This window comes from Oncorhynchus masou, chromosome 28 (assembly GCF_036934945.1).
Source record: "Oncorhynchus masou masou isolate Uvic2021 chromosome 28, UVic_Omas_1.1, whole genome shotgun sequence".
NCBI classification, from domain to species: Eukaryota; Metazoa; Chordata; class Actinopteri; order Salmoniformes; family Salmonidae; genus Oncorhynchus; species Oncorhynchus masou.
Window position 1 is genome coordinate 82,908,710 of NC_088239.1, and position 20,509 is coordinate 82,929,218.

General features: G+C 41.7%; 1 protein-coding gene across 1 annotated transcript in view; it reads right to left on the reverse strand.

Moving 5' to 3' along the window:
- LOC135518415 (E3 ubiquitin-protein ligase rnf213-alpha-like) overlaps window positions 1–20,509 on the reverse strand; it is a 106,365-nt gene that overhangs the window by 50,784 nt on the left and 35,072 nt on the right. Inside the window, 23 exon segments of the mRNA XM_064943587.1 lie at window positions 443–600; window positions 701–831; window positions 2,170–2,367; window positions 2,532–2,673; window positions 2,778–2,940; window positions 3,046–3,104; window positions 4,633–4,755; window positions 4,870–4,994; window positions 5,116–5,217; window positions 5,309–5,433; window positions 5,523–5,914; window positions 5,917–9,097; window positions 9,213–9,368; window positions 10,373–10,554; window positions 11,058–12,276; window positions 12,381–12,539; window positions 13,355–13,492; window positions 13,595–13,812; window positions 14,099–14,258; window positions 16,110–16,693; window positions 16,825–16,983; window positions 19,348–19,521; window positions 19,622–19,796. Of these exon segments, the coding sequence (XP_064799659.1) occupies window positions 443–600; window positions 701–831; window positions 2,170–2,367; window positions 2,532–2,673; window positions 2,778–2,940; window positions 3,046–3,104; window positions 4,633–4,755; window positions 4,870–4,994; window positions 5,116–5,217; window positions 5,309–5,433; window positions 5,523–5,914; window positions 5,917–9,097; window positions 9,213–9,368; window positions 10,373–10,554; window positions 11,058–12,276; window positions 12,381–12,539; window positions 13,355–13,492; window positions 13,595–13,812; window positions 14,099–14,258; window positions 16,110–16,693; window positions 16,825–16,983; window positions 19,348–19,521; window positions 19,622–19,796 (8,223 nt within the window).

Below are 20,509 nucleotides of genomic sequence, written 5' to 3' on the forward strand. Positions count from 1 at the left end.
ATTATTTCATAGTTTTAATGTCTTCACTATTATTCTACAATGTAGAAAATAGAAAAAAATAAAGAAAAACCATTGAATGGGGCCCCCATTCATTTTGTTATAATTTTTTGAGTCACTTTTTATTTTTTTATTTTACCTTTATTTAATTCTTATTTTCAATGATGGCCTAGGAACAGTGGGGTTAACTGCCTGTTCAGGGGCAGAATGACAGATTTGTACCTTTTCAGCTCGGGGGGTTACTAGTCCAACACTCTAACCACTAGGCTACCTTGCCGCCCCTTAAACAGTATAAGAACACGGCATAAGCCATGACAAAATTGGGAGAATTGCAGAAACTGTCAAATGTCCCAATCCCTCTCTCTATGCTAACCTTGCCACCGCTGCTGAAAACTATCATAGGGGAAACACTGAATCATGGTGAAAGTGCAAAGAGAAATCCAACCTGTAGGTCCTCTGCACAAGTCACATTCATGGTCATGGTAATGAAATCCTGCAGGTATCTGTGGAAAAGCTCTGTCTGCATCTCATTGTCCGCTATCGCAATGTAGCGGCCCAGAGGAGTCTTCCCAAAAAACTCCTCCAACTGCCTCTGACTTTGGCCTGTCAAGCGATAGGGAAACAAAAATAAATTGTAACAGTGCAATGCATAGGTTACACTATGATGACACCCTGCCGCAGATGTGTTCTGATAAGCTACTACCTTCATGTTGCAGAGCATAAATCCAGAGCTCATTCAGGTAGTCCTTGATCCTCCAGCTGAAGGGCATGGTGCAGCTGATATTCTTGTCTATTGGGATGTTATTCTGGACCAGGAAGGTCTTGGACGTAGCACTGGGACAAGGATAGGTTGATTTACAATGGAATTACATTTTTTTTTTTTAAATGTAAGGCAGGGGAGTCATTTCCTCCCAAAAATGGTTGATTCCCAATTCCTAACAGTAGTGGGAATCAGAATAGATTCCTTCACGAGGAATCAATTATTTTTCAAGAATCGATTCCTGCCACTTTAAAAATGGTACTTTCCATCAAATTTCAGGTTTTGTGAGTATTATTATTTTTTGTTGGTTGTGTGCAATTTTGATAATGGCACATGGGTTCAGGTAGAACATGTATATTATCCATTCCTATAAATAGCAAATACATATTATTATACTTGTGTGAACATTGTTTTGTACCGCTTTTGTTATGGAATCAACTCTTGGAATCAAATCCAGGAATCAACTCTTGGAATCGATTTCCAAATCCAGGAATCAACTCTTGGAATCGATTTCCAAATCCAGGAATCAACTCTTGGAATCGATTTCCAAATCCAGGAATCAACTCTTGGAATCGATTTCCAAATCCAGGAATCAACTCTTGGAATCGATTTCCAAATCCAGGAATCAACTCTTGGAATCGCTTAAATATTTCTGGATATTAACAACCCTAAGAATAGGGCACTGAGACGTCTAGCCTTGTCACAAAAAACTGATTCTGTTTTGGACATAGCAGGAATAGAACCCAGGCTAATGCATTCCAGAGAGTTGGGATTCCCATTCCATTTAAATTCAGAAAGTAAACCAAATTCCAATTTTCCACATTACCATCACCACAATGGGAACGAGAAGGCATGTGTATGGCTCAAAACACGGAAAACAGGAAATGGAATATAACATTGCGTAATGACACGATTTAATGTGTACAACGTTTTAAAAAGACCTGCGTCACTATACTGAGAGCTTTGATGTTTCTAAAAAAAGTACGTATTTCTGTGTTTTTGGAGCCTTTGTTTATGTTCTATCCACGGCCCCCGAAACGGCAAAATAAACCCGAGGAAGTCTATCGCTGGTGGGGTACCTTTCTCAAAACTAAGTGACACCTGGTAAAAACAAGAAAAAAAAAGAAAAGAAAGCTACCTTGTCCTTTAATTTAGGTTATAGACCAGCCATGGTGGAGTAAATGAATGTCAATAGCCAATATACCGCAAAGAAGATCTACGGATAAGTGAAATGAACATTTCTAAGTAGCTGAGCAGAGGCAGGCACACTCTCACAAGAGTTGGTTCTGGGTGCCGAGACAAAGAACACACAACTGTACGTGATGAAATACGTCGACCAATTAAAATGTTCCATTTTCACAATGAATAAGAGCATAGAGAAAACAATGCTCCTTGTCACTGAGGCCACTTACTTGTTGTCCACACTAGAATAGGGAAAGGGAACATCAAGTAGTTTATCGTCCCCAAAAATGTCTAACCACAATCTTTTTATTGGCTCTTCAGAGTTGGTGTCCAGCAGGAGGTCGAGATTACCATCACGGTCAATGACAGAGACCAGTTGTGCCAAAAGTGGAATGACCACCGCCTGAAGTCGTTTCCATAGGGTTTGTCTGTTAAAGCACAAAACTAGCTTAGTAAGGCACCGAGTAACCGGCTACATTGTGTTATTCAAGTCTAGAAAATTATTTTCCCCAGTAAATATTTTCGACATCTTTCACAAGCATATGGAAGGGGTCTGTGTCTCTCAATTCATTGGTGAATAGTGGTCACTCACCTAAATGTCCCTCCCTCATGCAAGGCATCAATGTTGGAAGCCTCACTAATGACCCAGTTTTTTGTTAAGTTAGTGTTTTTTTCTCGGGTTTCCAGTAAAGAGTGGAGCCGTCGCTTAACAATTCTCAGAAATCCAGCTGTTCCTTAAACATGAATTAGAAACAGTCGGATTAATGTGAACAGATAGCATTACTAAAAAAAACAAAAAACAACAATAACGGAATAACTTGTTGCTCAGCTCTACTACCTTGTTTTTCTTCGTTGTCGGTTAGGAGAGTCAGTAGGATCTCCACTCTCCTGGTGTTGCGGAACCCACCCCCCATCTGATCTCTGAGCATGCCCACTGCGCTCTGCACACAGCTACGCAGCAACAGTGTGGTGTCCAGGACATCCTTCCAGGCCTGCGGAAGCTAGAGAGAACCCAAGGAAAATGAAAGTGCTCCAAATATATATATTTTAATATATTTGTGTGTGATCAGTCTATCAAATTGCAGATGAGTTTGGATATTACTCACTGTTTGGTCTTCAAATTCCATGTCATGTTTATCTGTCCCAGTGTACATGTCCTCCAAACCTGCCCAAAATTTAACAACGTTTTTGTAATTGTAAGTAAACAAACTTTCTTTTAGAGAAAGTGTTATACAGATTTCAGTTAGTACTTCTTGACATGGGATGAGATCATGAAAGTCTCTTTGCCTACTTTGCTCTGCATTTACATCAATCACATCTATTTTATGAAGCCCTTTTCACATCAATAGTTGTAAAGCACAAAGTGCTGAACAGAAACCCAGCCTAAAACCCCAAACAGCAAGCAATGCAGAAGCACAGTAGCTAGGAAAAACTCCCTAGAAGGCAGGAACCTAAGAAAGAAACCTAGAGAGGAACAGGGCTCCGGGGGCTTGCCTCCCGGGCCTGGTATAGTGGTCTAAAGCATTGCAGTGCGGTTCACCTCAGGCTCAATTCGGGTCCAGGCTCTATCTGCACACCAGACTCTTTGATATTAAACTGTTTATGGCAAGTAGGTCCGGGTTAGGGGATTTGGCCAGCAGGGATGTTCTTATCCCACCGTGCACAGCGACTCCTGTAACTCTGCAGTATCTTAAAATCGACCAGCTGTAGGTGTTTCCTCCGACACATTGGTGTGGCTGGCTTCCGGGTTAAGCGGGCATTTGTCAAGAAATGCTTTTGGGTTTAGTGTTTATACTAACACCTTAAATCCATTCGCCTCGCCCGATCCGTGCTAGTTGCAGCGATGGGACAAGACTGTAAACTACCAATTGGATTCCACGAAATTGGGGAGAAAATAAATGTAAAAAGAGCACGTGTGGCCATTAAGGCCTTATCGGTATTCAACACATTCAAGACGATCAGCGATGACAGGCATAATATGGTTATTATTATTATTATATGGTTATTATCTGACCCTGGTATAGAGTGCAACAGGTCATCACCTCAGGAGTCAATGAGTACGTTTACATGCACACCAATCATTTGATATTAAACTGTTTATGGCAATAGGTAGATTATGCAATAGGCATGTGAACAACCTTAACTCTGCTTATCTTAAAATCGGTGTAAGGTCAAAATACGCTGATTAAAAGTTTTCTGAGCAATCTTTTAGAACTATTAGGACATACTAACACCTTAAATCTGCATTCCGGCGGTGCATTTGATCTGTGCTAGCACCAGCCGAGAGCCTCCCTCTATAGCACGAGCGGTGTGTTCTAAGACATACGTTTAGTTGTTCCGAGAAGTAGTTTTCATATACAAACTTTATATGTCCGAACTCAGAATAAAATATGCTTCCCAAAAATAACACGGTCGCTGAGGTAGAACGTTTATTTTGATTGGAGATTTTCTGCATTTATCAGTGTCATCGGGGTAGCGTGATTTCAGATGTGTCCATGTCAACAGGATTATTAAAGAAATCGTTCTTCTTGAAAAGCATGTAAATGTTTTTAGACAAACTATTATATTAATCTGACTATCCACAATAATCTCATTATTGTGTGTTATTGTAACCGCACTCAAGTGTCAGAAGGATTTTCATAGCCGGTCATTTACATAATCACAACACAGCTTTTTAAATGTGTTTTATATACCTTGCGGCTGATCCCGCCTTTCCTCAAACAGTTGACAGATGGCAAGGTTCCGCAAGACTCTGATATCTGAAACAATATCTTTGGATCTTCTGAGGTCATCAATGTGAACGGATCTCCAGGGGCCTATTGGCAGAAAATGACCAGTAGCCTTTTATTGACATTTTCTGATTCCATGTTCCATTTATTTATTTTTTAATCACAACAGGCTTTAAACATGTATTGATAAGATCATCTCACCTCCATGAAATCCAACAAAGGAAGTGCCACTGTCCAATCTTAACAGTTTGGTAATGAAGTAGACAAACACCTTGCCTTCAATCTCTTCATGTTTTGATTTGTTGATTTCATTTATGGCAGAGTACCTGAAAACAATGAAACATTTTCTCAGATAGTATCTTAATTTTGTTTACAGATATTTATGAAATTAGATTGACCCTAGTTTTCATTTATTTGTAAATATTTATGAAAGTATATTGACTTTACTTTGCAGATGCAATGACACTTGCATTGTGTGATGCTTCATACAAATCTGACTGAATAATGAGTAGTTTGTTGCTAGATGCATCTCCAGGTGTCAGAAATTCCCTAGGGAAAAAACAACTACGTTAACTGGAGAAAAACAACAACAACAATAAATATATGATTTACAGATCTAAAACATTTAAAATAAGTCAACCTGATCTTCTTGCGGAAAGAGAGCTCTGTGTCAAACTGCTGTAGTGACAGGAGCTCTACATTGTTCACCACCTCCTTCAGCGGTCCAATATCCGATTCTGTCAACAGTCTGGAAAATGTTGTCACCTGATGAAGTAAAGATAAAACAAATTAAGGGATGGTGGAGAAATAAGACGTAAAAATGTACCGTTCAAATTCAACTACGACTAAATTACCTCTATGAAGCAGGAAGGGCTCTGCTCAACCTGTTGTGTGTGACAGACAAAGTCAGCCAAAGAGCTGTGCTTCCTCTCTTCATAGTAGAACCTGGTCAGATGGTCGATCTCCACTTTAGAGAGCCCTGTGCAGTCCAGCCGAGCCACAGAGTCCGGAGTGGCACAGTTCACCAGGATGAGTTTGGCCTCATCTAGTACTCTTCTTTGTCGGTCTGGGATGTCCATGTCTCCCCCCTGTTTCTCGGTCACTTGACGAACCACCGAGGCACACGTGTCCGCATGGAAGCCAATGAAAACATCAGGAGGTTGGTAGTTGAAGGTCTGTGGTGCAGGTGAGCTTTGTCGAAGATCTACAAACTGCACAACCCATCTCTCCAAGTCCACAACAATTTCCTTTGTTCTTTACTAAGGACAGAATGGATATCCAGGTAATGTTTCTCAAGCCTGTTGATAAGAGGGATTGGAAACTGGTTGTAGACCACCTCTTTATCCTCAATGACGATGAGCTTGAAGTCTTTGTGCACTCTGCATTTGACACGATGGGTCCCCAGTCCCAGGTCAACGTACTTTTGGCCTCCTAAGCAAACGTAGTATTGGTTGAGAGCATCGTAGAGACTTTCATATAGGTTCTGCAAGTTCAAGAGCACGACGGTTCGACCGGTTTCCATGCAGATCTTGATTCGGTTGATGTTGCGGCAGATCTGGGTGTACTCTTGGTCCTTGGGGAAGCTGGACCCAAAGATAATCTCAGGCTGGCAGCTCTCTGAGAAGAAAGTCTGCTGCAGGATCTGTAAAGCTGCGTAGTTTTTGGTCAGTAGCAGCAAATAGCGGCACTCTTCCTCCTGAGCTGAGATGTTTTGTCTCACAAGCTCAATGGCACTGATCCTCTCCAGATTTGGATTGATCTTAAGTGTTTTGGTGAAGACTGTGACCGCGTCCACATCATCTCTTCCACTGAAGTTCCTCAGTACCGCCTCCACAATCTTCTCTGCACTAGGGATCTGCTCTGAGGCCTTGGTAATTGCGAAAAGCATCTTGATTAAGCTGTAGTAGTCACGCAAACCAAAGAAACCTTTGCCTTTTTCTGGACTGATGTTCAGGAAGGCCCTGGCAAAGGGTTGAAAGAAATCTCTGACTTTCTCCAAAATCATTGTGTCAGACGAGCATATGCCTTTTGCACTCTCAATCAGCTCCTTCTCGTCAGGGTCACCGCGTGAAACAAAGATCCCTCTGTTCATCTTCGCGGGGTCCAAAGCCCAGTTGGAAATGGCAATGAATCCAACCTTCTTGTGTGGCAATGGCTCATCATCAATGCATCCTTCTTCTAGCAGAGGATGGAGTGTTTTCAGGGGCATTTTGGGAGAGTCCTCAGCCAATCCAATTTCATCCAGCACCACCACAGATATGTACTCCTTCAGGTTCTTTCCCTCCTGGAAACGAGCACATTGCTTGAACGTGTTGATGATGCCCGCCGGTGTGGAGTGAGGGCTGCACTGGAAGGACACCAGGTGAATCTGTTTCAGTCTTTTGTAGAGGTCAGAGTGTGCGGCTTGACCCTGCATGGCGTCTGCCACCAAGGTTTTAGACAGCGATTTAGAACTCCCGGGTTTCCCTACCAAGAAGAGAGGGATTCTTAGCTCAATGCAGATAACAATCATGAAGACGTTCTCTTTCAGAGCATTGTTTCGTGCAATTGTTTCTCCCAGTGGCACTCCACTCAGGAAAAGATCCTGCATGAGTGAGATTTCCTGCATCACCTTCAATGGGGTGTATATTCCAGTGAGATACTTGCAGATATTTTGTCTGTACTCTTCTTTGTTTTCCAAGCAGGCGTGGTAACACACGCCCACTGCCATCACCAGAGACCACAAGACTGGATCTCTTCGGATTTCTTCACGCCTCTCTGCATTTTGATTTCTCTCAAACTCCCACAGATCAGCAAGTAGCATCTTATGGTTTTTGTAAAACCAGACAAAAGCTTGCATGCAACGCTCCACATCCCTGAGACTTACAAAGCTACATTCATCTTTTCTTTTCCGCATGTACCTCTGTGAAGCCGACAGGACATTTGTGATCCAACTTGCATATGTCACATTGATCATGTTGGTCTGAACCACCCTCTTGACAATTTTCTTGATGTACATATTTTCAGTGTGATCATTGAGCTGTCCAAAGTCCCACACCAGAGGGATCATGCTTGGGGGCAAGGCCTGGACTCGGTACACCAACTGGCGGAGAGGGATGGACCCCAACTTTTCATCTGTCTCTTCAGCTCGGACTCTGTATCCTAGGCCAGCTGACTCCAATCTGTGAATCATCTCATCTGTGTGTTTTCTGTAAGGGTTGCATGCTGCAATGATTTGCAAGCCACATTGGGATTGCAAAGGTTCTCCTTCTACAGTATGATCACATATGACCTCCTTAATACTGCTGAGGGCGTCTGTTGTGTTGGCTTCATCAAAGAAGAGAACAGAATCAAAGCCATATCTTTGTTTGTTGTTATAAGCAATGGCTTCTGCCTCTCTGACATTGGTGTAGATCATGTCTGAGCTAGTTCCTCCGTGCACTTTGACTAGCTTCATATTCTGCGTGGTCACTGCTCTCTTCTGTAGTTCACAGAGGAAGTTGATGAGCCTCGTTTTCCCACATCCTGTCTCGCCCATGATCACAACAGGGATGCTGCACCTGAAACGCATGAGAATTGCCAGCATCTTCAATATATTGTCAGTTGTAAGCTCATATGTTTCATCGGGATCAAGATGCTGCTGGATTCCCATAACATTGCAAATGCATTCAATTTTATCCTGTCTCGACAGTTCATCGAAATCAATGTTGAAAGGGACTCTCTGTAGCGTCAGGCCGTCAAACAGTTTTTTGGTCATGATGTTTCTTTTGATCACACTCCCCGTGGATGGATCAACGGCATCTACCCAGTTTTCTTTATTGGGCTGAAGGTGAAAGCCAATGAAGGTCATTGACATGTGGTCATCATTGAAGAAGATGTAGGGATGTGGTTCTGACTCCCATCTCTTTCTGATCCGGAAGGGTGCCAAGTCTTCTTCTTGTATTCCGGTCGTCTCCTGTTTCCCAGGGCTCTGGTCAGAGATGTTGAGTGAAGGAGTAGCGAAATCTTTGGCCATCAGAATCATGAAGTCCACCACAAAGTTCTTGAATCCCTGAAGAGTGTCCCCGGTGATAGAGGCATCACAGAAGACGGACGTCTCGCAGTCTCGCAGCTGAAGGTTAAGGAACCATGTAAAATTCCTCAACTCCGCCCACGAGGGGTCCTTAATTCCACAGTACAGAAGGAGCAACTGGAGGCATTTGACATGGCTCCCTTCAACTCCACTGTACATAAATCTGTCCAAGTTGACGTGATTATGGGATCGAGTCAGATATTGGTATGGTCGTTGGTAAGCGTCACTCTTGAACTCTTGGTCATCCATAAGTGGGCCTTCAGGCTTCGTAATGGAGGGATCCTGTTGCATCCTCATTTCCAGCTCTAGAATCTCATTGGGTGGGCGACAGAAGATGTTTGGGAACACGGCCAGGAAGGTAAAGTTGACAGGTGCTTTCTGTAAAGAGGAGAGAAAGTGTGATTAAGAAAATCAAGAAATACATGTACATTGATTACAGGTTCTGATAACAAATGAATATTGGATAGTCTTTAAAATAAAATAAAAAGCATACCATTGTTGGTTCATTTCTGTGCTGGTTTATGGTAGACTGTAGAATCTCAATCACATACAACTGCTTGTTGCTGCATTTCCACATCCTTCCCTCAGAATCCATCAAATAGCCCAGGACCAGCAGTTTAAACAGACATTCATCAAGACCCTTCTGTACCTGTTGAACATTGCATTAAAAACAATGAGGGTGAAGGAATTTACAAAAAAATACTAGATGTAATTAAGTTCAAAGGAGATTCAAGCATATTGACAATTATGTGGTTTTATGCTGGGTATACAATACGATTTTCACTCCGATTATTTTTGTAGGCAAACTTTCTTGATTGTTGTGAAGTCCTATGATCATAGTGTGGGTTGGGAAGTTATTGCAATCAGATGAAGGACATTGACGTCCGAAACGATTTTAACTCGAATCGGATATATGACGCATCAAGATTTTAAGTGTGAGCGAGAGTCACGCCTATTCCTACCAAATCCTCCAATCATAATCCACAGTTTCGGTAGTTGACCCATGATCTCACACAGAGCGTATTCAGCTCCAGCCATGGCCATTAGGACCGGTAACTGTGAGAATGACACAAGTCATCGTTTGTGTGTTTTGCCTTGCTGCTCAGCAAACGGTACAGCAGTTCAGAGGGTCATCAGAACTCCTTACCTATCAGTTGCTCAGCTTTTGTCTGTCCAGGAAGTTAGATTTATTGTAGTTCAACATATTTTACAAGTCACTGTTTGTATTAAATAAGTGTTTGATGTGAAAACATCATAGCTCAAAACTAAAGGCTCGCATGCAATTCGCACAAATGATTGTTGTGGGAAATCGGCAGGAAAATAATTTCCTAAAGCCTACAAGGCAAATTCTCAGGTGCCTGTTGAACCACTACCAGGGATTCATTTGCTGTGGACTTAGGTTACAGAATTTATTAGGGGTATTCTATTCATCATTTAAACCCGGAATATTGGCAGTTGTTCATTTTAATGGTGCACGTTAACTGCTTTTTCAAAAGAAGACCATAACTAGGATAAGGGTTATTGTCTGCAATAAACATGATCAAATAATGTTAATCAATAATGTTATAATAATCAATTTCAGAGGCACAATTTTTTTTGCCCCCACATGAGAAAACCTAACTAGCTTTAATTAATACCCCCCGATATAATTACCGTAGATGTGACATCAAAATGGAAGATGGTCAGCTCTTTCTTCCCAGGGTTGTTGAGAAGAGACTGAAGAATGACATTTTCGTCCACCGTTGGCTTGATCAAGCGAATGCATTTCAGCACTGTAGTCTTCATGAAGACGTCCTTCAGTTTTTCAAATAGCCTCTTGATATAAAGGGATTTACCTGAAAGGGTCAACAAGATGACATTATTCAGAGGAACCAAACAAGTTGAAGAGTGAGGCGTTTTAAATAAAAAGACGAATTAGTCAATCAAACATCTTCAGGAGCTACATGTAGCATTTTAGTGTCAGTTTCAATTTCTTTGTTGTTTTTAAAGAAAAAACAGCTTAGAACTATCTGACCTAGCATAGCACTAATTCCTTACTTTATCATTACCTTAAAACAAACATCTGTAAAGGGATATGTGTGAAATAATTGTTTTTGTATAACTTATTAGTGTGAAATGATGTTCAAAAAATTAAATTGTAACAAATTCTGGGGCGTAGCTCCAACCAGGACTTAAGCCCGGGTCCAACAACTGCCAAGCCAACACCTTAACCATCCAAACCTCTTGATGAGGTCACTAGATGTTGGGTTAAAGTCACTTCAATACATGACTTACTTATTCAAACATTATCTACATATTACACTATTTGCAGGTGGAAATGTCTACGAAATATACTGACCAACTCCTGCTCTTTCGGATGACACAACTCCAACAAACTGCCGGTCTTTGAATACAGCAGCAGCACTGATCTGATCTGCTGGGACTGTATAGTGTCTGTTCAGGTAACGCTGAATCATGAGCAGGGGTTCCTGGGGTACCATGTGTAACCTGTACTGGCTGAAGGCTGAGGGAAGGTAGGTGTGCTCTCGATCCAAACTGCAGATGATCACAAGCCTGTAGTCTTTCCGGCACTGCATTGTGATACTCTTGAAGAATCTCTCGGTTTTGGAGCTCACTTCATAACTCAGCTGATCCCCGTAGAGCATGGTGTAGATCTTCTGTCCTCTGTAGCCTGGGGTGAGGCAGCGCCTGAGGAACAGCTCCACTTGCTCAAAAGGTGTGGTAGAGTTACACAGTAGCACCTCATCATAAGTAGGCAATGGCTGACATTCACTACTCATGTAAATGGAGATGCAAGATGCCAGGATCTCATCGTGAGGGCAAACAATAAGGTTTGGGCTCCCAATAGCTAGGCCCTTGGGCAGATCCCTTTGAATATGTTTTTTGTTCCATTTTTTGGGCAAATATTTATATTCCTTTTTGTTGGCCAATATTTCTAAAAATCTTCCAAAGTTTCTGACATCAAGAATGTCTGGAAGAAAGTTCTTCATGTCTCTCATGTAGGCATTCCAAATCAGATTCACTTTTCCTGAGCCAATTTCCTGTTCGATGAGACTGCTTGACACTTCAACAAAGGTGTGAAATTCAACTTCCTCATTTTGCTCTGATTGTGTGGTGAGGATCTCACTTCGCAGTGCATGGAGGGACTGCCTCAGATCAGAGGCTGTGCAGTTGGGTTTGACGAACGACAGCATCATGAGAACTTGGTCTTCAAAATCGGCCACATTTTGCTGAGTCAGCGTACTGCACAGGTAGACTATCTGCTCTGCATTGTAGTAGTTCAGGTAGTAATGGTGGGATCTCTGTTTGTCCATAAAGTCATTCCAGTACTTCAGACACTTCTCCAACTTCCTGCACAGCTCCGGAAGCTGATCCACGATGTTTCCCTCCACCGTAATCACACTGACAACACTGCCCAGGTTAAAGTCCATGACAATGTCAGCCTCCTCACTGAGTGAACTACATTTGATGTTGGCTTTCCAGTTTCGGAACAGGGGGTTCCCAGCTGTAAACAGGGCAATGAATGCCACAGTCAATCTCTGGACACTGGCGAAAACCTAAGAAAATGAACACAAAAGTGCTTAATTATAACTGAAAATAAACTAATGCACAACAACATTACAAGTAGTATCTGAAAACATTGAAATACTGAGAGATTTACCTCTGAAAAGTGGTTCACCTCAGACTGGTCCCCTTTACCAGACATGAGCATGAGTTTGTTCTGCAGCTCCCTCAGGTCCTCCAGTGAGTAGGAACGCATCTCCAGTTCCTCACCATGTTCCTCAGAGATGTTTAACTTCAGGGCAGTCTCAAGACTCAACTTGATTGAGAAAAAAAAGCAACACGCAGAGATACATTTTACTGTTCTTATTGATTTTTCGCAAAACTGTACAACTTGGGTATGTTGACTGAATACTGAAATGTTTTGTGTTCTCACAACATTCCCAAAACATGTAAGTAGATTGTGGACACATTAATTAGGCTGTGGGTCATTACATAAGACCGGTTCCTTAAAACACAAAATCTGTCCAGTTGTTATGTTTAAACAATGTTAATTTTTAAAAATGCACATAAAATTCCCTTAATATGTTTCAGAATGAACATAGAATAAAGTATATGTGTTAAAATGGACGTTTCTTTAAGCTTCAGGAAAGTCAGATGTGTGCTCATTGGTCCGTTGGGCATTTATTTGTGCATATCATTTATCTGTGAAATTTAGTTACACAAAAAAAAACTGTCTACAGGATTAGAACCCCTTGTGGTACTACAACATATAGGGGGGTACAACATCTTGCCCATCGGGTAGCCTAGTAACCGGAAGGTTGCAAGTTCAAACCCCCGAGCTGACAAGGTACAAATCTGTCGTTCTGCCCCTGAACAGGCAGTTAACCCACTGTTCCTAGGCCGTCATTGAAAATAAAAATTTGTTCTTAACTGACTTGCCTACTTAAATAAAGGTAAAAAATCTCTATAAAAAAATAAATATCAGGTGGTTCCTAATAGTTCACATGGTAATGGCCTCCATCTCATGCACATTGTTTAAGATAGACCCTAAATCACATTGCAGATCTGTATTTTTTTTTTTCTTGATGAAAATGTTATCCATACAGTATATTACACGGTAATATTGTCTACCTTCTTTTGGTTCTGTGCACTGATGGTGTAGATGCCCTTTTTGTTGATGGCGGTTGCTAAGGAGAGGGAGGACAGCTCCACAGACCCGTGGAAATCCTTCACAGTTTTCAACCACTCCAAGTGTCGTGCTGTGTCATGCTTCAAACAGAGAATTAAGTGTCGGACATTGACTGCTTAATTTAAAATGGATTATTAAAACGATCTTAAAAAAAAAAAAAATAAATTAAATATTCATCTCACCAGCTTTTTTGGAAGGTTGCAATCATTATCCAATGTTCTCCAGAGCTTCTTCATCACCTCTTTAACGGTCTGAAAACCAGAATCTTGCTTCAGTTCGAAGAGCAACGAGGAGTATCCATGAACGGCATCGTGGAAACAGGCCACACGGTCCACATCAAGATCATTCTCCCCAGCAGAGATGGATGCCAGATCAACAAACACTTTCAGCTCATTGATATCTGTAAAATAAATATAATCAATGCAGACATATTTTACAGATTTAAAAAAAAAAAAGTATTAAAGCAGCATTTCCTAAACTCAGTCCTCGGGCATGTTTTGTTTTTTTGCACTAAACAGCTGATTTAAATGATCAGAACTTGATGATTAGTTGATTACTTGAATGAGCTGTGTCGTGCTAGTGCAAAAAAAAACAAAAAGAACGGTCACCCCTTGGGATCCTGAGGACAGAGTTTAGGAAACCCTGTATTAGAGTCATGAAAATGTTTAGCCATAAGCCCTCTTTACCTTTCAGGGCCTCTTTAACCCAGATGACAAAATCTTTTGCGTGGCCAAGTTCCAAGAGGCATTGTCTGCGAGGTTCTGTGACGTCCACCAGATCTGTCTTGGCCTGCATTAGGTCATTGTCAATCCGATCAATGTGCTCCTCATTCAAATCTGCACTCATCTGAGAATGGAATAAGAAAAGCCCTGAGAAATGTCCCTGGATCCATTGTTGTTCAGTTACCACTGGTTTATGTTGTGGTGTACAGCGACTAAACGACTAAACGCAATTCAATAAAGGTGAATGCTACAAACTGTTATATTAAAAAAATAAATAGATCAAAATAAATCATAATTATACACACTTAATCCTAGCTTAATCCTAGTTTATTAATCCTAGCTTAATCCTAGTTTATTAATCCTAGCTTAATCCTAGTTTATTAATCCTAGCTTAATCCTAGTTTATTAATCCTAGTTTATTAATCCTAGCTTAATCCTAGCTTAATCCTAGTTTATTAATCCTAGCTTAATCCTAGCTTAATCCTAGTTTATTAATCCTAGCTTAATCCTAGTTTATTAATCCTAGTTTATTAATCCTAGCTTATTCCTAGCTTAATCCTAGTTTATTAATCCTAGCTTAATCCTAGTTTATTAATCCTAGTTTAATCCTAGTTTATTAATCCTAGCTTAATCCTAGTTTAAATCCTAGTTTATTAATCCTAGTTTATTAATCCTAGCTTAATCCTAGCTTAATCCTAGTTTATTAATCCTCGCTTAAATTTCCCACAGCTTGGCGGGAATATCTTATTATGATTGGCTGGTGTCGATTATTTTCAAATAAACACCCAGAAAAACAAATTATATTCCACAGCTAAGAAATTCCACAAAAAGTGCCTAAATACACTACGTACAATATCCATTCACAAAACCCACCTTACTAGTGAAATTGTTAGGTTAGATATTACTGCAAGGTCGGAACTAGAAGCGCAAGCATTTCGCTACACTCGCATTAACATCTGCTAACCATGTGTATGTGACAAATAAAATTTGATTTGACTTTATATTCATTGGCATCAATGTTAGCTACAAACGACTTTGCTATATCTACACAAACCAAATATTTTAAATGCAAGACCAATGGGGACAGAGGAAGCAGATGAATTTGGCTAGCTAGCTAGCTAGCATTCAATTACTTTGGACAAGCTCTGTCATGTTTTTATTGTCACATTTGGTTTGTGGACACGGAGCCATATGAATCACTTCTAGACAGCTACAATGTCGCCAAGACGTGAAACTGAACGTCAAATTTTACCACAGGTTCCCTCTGATCCAAAGTAAAAAAAGAAAGAAAACGGAATTGGCATTGTTAAAATTGTTTGTTTTTTTGTAACCTAGATAACTAGTTAGCTAGCTAGCTTCAGTGGATGTTCACAGAATCTTTTATTTAAATTTTTTAGTTAACCTTTATTTAAACGAGGCAAGTCAGTTAAGAACAAATTCTAATTTAAAATGACTGGCCTACCCCGGCCAAACCCAGACGTCGCTGGGCCAATTGTGTGCCACCCTATGGGACTCTCAATCACAGTCAAATGTGATGCAGCCTGGATTCGAACCAGGGACTGCAGTGACGCCTGCACTGAGATGCAGTGTCTTAGACCGCTGCGTCACTCGGGAGTAAGGACACAATTAATTATTTCAATTGAAAACTTTTCTACTGGCAAATGTGTGCGTTAGTATTGTTTTCTGTGGCAACAGCCATGGTGTACGCGTTAGATAACTCAGGACTCTGTTGAGTCCTGCGGAACTAACCCACTACATGCTAGGTCAGCCCCTCCGCTGCGTGTCGGGAGCACTTCTCATCAAGGGTTATTTAAATTATTTACACAGGACTCCCCCTGCCCTCATTGATTATCTCTCATTTCACGCTTAAAGTAAATCTATTTCACTATGGGGTTTTGAGTAAAATCATGCAAAAACAAAATGAGAGTTTTTCACAAAAATGTAGACAATTTGAATTCAGAAATCAGCTCCTTACAATGTCTAGCAGTGTCTGTAGGGCCTTGAAGTCGCCTTGAAGATTTAGGGTCTCCTTGACCTTCATAATAACTTGAGCAGACTTCACAGCCAAGTGAAGGCCGTGGTACTGTTCAATCTGCTGGACCCTTTCCTTGATCCAGTGTTTGTTATCTGACTTGTTAAGTCTGCACATAATATCCAAATCCATTGCCAGCTTTTCATATTTGCCCTTGTAGTCATTGAAGAGGATATCAACCCTTTTAAGCTTGAGACTGCCATTCTTCAGGCCTTCGTAGATCTTCTTGTATTTAGCGTAGCAAGGTCTAAAAATACCATTGGTTACCTCCTTTGGTGTTACTAAGGAATCAAATTCAGAAGCAAAGTCTTTGGTCTGTTTCTCCCACAACATCTTGAATATGTGGCTGTCTCCAAACATGTGCCAAACATCTGCCATCTGTCGCATGCTCTGATCAAGATCAAAGTAGGTAACCACACCATGCATTCCAGAGGAAGGCTGGTCAAACGGGTGAACCTTCATGAACTGGTCCAAGGTCATGTCCTCAATGTTGGTCAGATGTCTCTTTTCCATGTCCCCAAAATGAACTGCAATGGCACATGAAAACAGTAAAGATTTTGGTATTACAATCAGATTCTCCCAGTCACACACACACACACACACACACACACACACACACACACACACACACACACACACACACACCACACACACACACCTGTGATGTGTTCATTTAGTTTGCGGCTCATGGTGAGCAAGATTTCCACCAGCTCCTTCTCATGGTTGACAGCTCTAGCCTCCTCAGACCTCAGATTGAGGAGCGTTTCCACAGAGGCACGGTTCTTGCCTTGGTTCTTCTCATTCAAAGATAGACAATCTGCATTGAGATCCAAACAAGCATATCACAGCCATTAATGTCATTATGACTTACCCATTTCCTCATGAGCAGAAAAAAAGAGATGATCACAAGCCTACAAAAAATATATATATATATATATTTTATTTTGAAGGCTTGTGATCATCTCTTTTTTTTCTTTTATATATATACACTGCTCAAAAAAATAAAGGGAACACTTAAACAACACAATGTAACTCCAAGTCAATCACACTTCTGTGAAATCAAACTCTCCACTTAGGAAGCAACACTGATTGACAATAAATTTCACATGCTTTGTGCAAATGGAATAGACAACAGGTGGAAATTATAGGCAATTAGCAAGACACCCCCAATAAAGGAGTGGTTCTGCAGGTGGGGACCACAGACCACTTCTCAGTTCCTATGCTTCCTGGCTGATGTTTTGGTCACTTTTGAATGCTGGCGGTGCTTTCACTCTCGTGGTAGCATGAGACGGAGTCTACAACCCACACAAGTGGCTCAGGTAGTGGAGCTCATCCAGGATGGGACATCAATGCGAGCTGTGGCAAGAAGGTTTGCTGTGTCTGTCAGCGTAGTGTCCAGAGCACGAAGGCGCTACCAGGAGAAAGGCCAGTACATCAGGAGATGTGGAGGAGGCTGTAGGAGGGCAACAACCCAGCAGCAGGACCGCTACCTCCGCCTTTGTGCAAGGAGGAGCACTGCCAGAGCCCTGCAAAATGACCTCCAGCAGGTCACAAATGTGCATGTGTCTGCTTAAACGGTCAGAAACAGACTCCATGAGGGTGGTATGAGGGCCCGACGTGCACAGGTGGGGGTTGTGCTTACAGCCCAACACCGTGCAGGACGTTTTTCATTTGCCAGAGAACACCAAGTTTGGCAAATTCGCCACTGGCGCCCTGTGCTCTTCACAGATGAAAGCAGGTCTACACTGAGCACATGACAGACGTTACAGTCTGGAGATGCCGTGGAGAACGTTCTGCTGCCTGCAACATCCTCCAGCATGACCGGTTTGGCGGTGGGTCAGTCATGGTGTGGGGTGGCATTTCTTTGGGGGGGCCGCACAGCCCTCCATGTGCTCGCCAGAGGTAGCCTGACTGCCATTAGGTACCGAGATGAGATCCTCAGACACCTTGTGAGACCATATGCTGGTGCGGTTGGCCCTGGGTTCCTCCTAATGCAAGACAATGCTAGACCTCACGTGGCTGGAGTGTGTCAGCAGTTCTTGCAAGAGGAAGGCATTGATGCTATGGACTGGCCCGCCCGTTCCCCAGACCTGAAACCAATTAAGCACATCTGGGACATCATGTCTCACTCCATCCACCAACGCGACGTTGCACCACAGACTGTCCAGGAGTTGGCGGATGCTTTAGTCCAGGTCTGGGAGGAGATCCTTCAGGAGACCATCCGCCACCTCATCAGGAGCATGCCCAGGCGTTATAGGGAGGTCATACAGGCACGTGGAGGCCACACACACTACTGAGCCTCATTTTGACTTGTTTTAAGGACATTACATCAAAGTTGGATCAGCCTGTAGTGTGGTTTTCCACTTTAATTTTGTGTGACTCCAAATCCAGACCTCCATGGGTTGATAAATTTGATTTCCATTGATAATTTTTGTGTGATTTTGTTGTCAGCACATTCAACTATGTAAAGAAAAAAGTATTTAATAAGAATATTTCATTCATTCAGATCTAGGATGTGTTATTTTAGTGTTCCCTTTATTTTTTTGAGCAGTGTATTTTTTAAATTGAACCTTTATTGAACTAGGCAAGTCAGTTAATAAGAATAAATTCTTATTTACAATGACGGCCTACTGGGGAACAGTGGGTTAAACTGCCTTGTTCAGGGGCAGAACGACACATTCTTACCTCGTCAGGATTCGATCCAGCAAGCTTTCAGTTACTGGCCCGACGCTCTAAACACTAAGCTACCTGCTGCCCCAGATAGGTAATGGAAGGTTGTGTGTTCTATCTCCATCATCTATTTCCATTACCTATCTCCATCAGCTATCTCCATCAGTTATCTCCATGAGCTATCTCCATGAGCTATCTCCATTACCTATCTCCATCAGTTATCTCCATGAGCTATCTCCATCAGCTATCAGTTATCTCCATGAGCTATCTCCATGACCTATCTCCATCAGCTATCTCCATCAGTTATCTCCATGAGCTATCTCCATCAGTTATCTCCATGAGCTATCTCCATTACCTATCTCCATCAGCTATCTCCATGAGCTATCTCCATGACCTATCTCCATGAGCTATCTCCATGACCTATCTCCATCAGCTATCTCCATTACCTATCTCCATTACCTATCTCCATCAGCTATCTCCATCAGCTATCTCCATCAGCTATCTCCATTACCTATCTCCATCAGCTCTGTGAAAGTATCTTTCTTTTCCAAGATGTCATTGAGCAGTTTGATCTTGATGCTTCCGTTGATCAGCTGGTTACAAATTACTTTGAAGGATGAGATTGCTTCAGTAATTTTGACCTTGGCCTCTTTAGAGAGCTGCTCAATCAGCTTTTCATCAGCACCTAAACGACACACCAAGAAAGACACACATTACATTTTAAGTGTTTGAATGGATGAATTGTTTGAGCTTACACGATGCTTAAAATAGGAAAGTGTAAGTACCATGTAGTTCAAATATATTTTTGGCTGCAGTCCAAGTCATGAGGTGTTGAAAGACCATCTCGTCCTTGTTTCCATGGTTATCTCTTGGCCAGGTTTTCTGGATTATGGCTGAGATGAGTTTCCCAAACTTCCTGTTAATCTGAAACCTCTCAAAGAGTTTCCCCTCTGATTTACTCTGTGTGAGAAAAATCATTAAAATTACATTAGTTCAAGATCATTTTCCATTTGTAATGCAGCATGTGCATATATATATATATATATGCCTACGTTGAATCATTCATGGAACTGCCAAAATAAAAGGAACCCCCCCCTTCAACATAGTGTTTAATAGGGTGTTGGGCCACCATGAGCTGCCAGAACAGCTTCAAAGCACTTTGGATTCTTAGATTCTTAAAGTATCTGGAACTCTATTGGAGGGATGTGACGTCATTCGCTGGTGGAAAACGCCGTCCCAGGCCCCACTCCTACATCTCTCATAAGTGTTCAATTGGGGTTGCGATCTGGAGACTGAGACGGCCATGCATGCGATTTACATCGTGTTCATGCTCATCAAACCATTCAGTGACCCCTCGTGCCCTGTGGATGGGGGGGCATTGTCATCCTGGAAGAGAACACTTCCATCAGGATAGAAATGATTCACCCAATGGCTGTGTATTTACTGGCATTTACCTTGGCCTCTAAGGGGTTGAGTGGAACTCAACCATGCCAGGAAAATGCACTCCACACCACAACAGAGCCACCAGAAAACCATTTACTCAAGTGTTTCTATTATTTTGGCAGTTACCTGTATTTATTACCAACAAAAGTAATCCTGTAAGCATTAGGCCCCAAAAAGTGGGGCGGAAATATGAGTATTTAAAGGTTTCCATGTGTTTCCATGTGGACTAC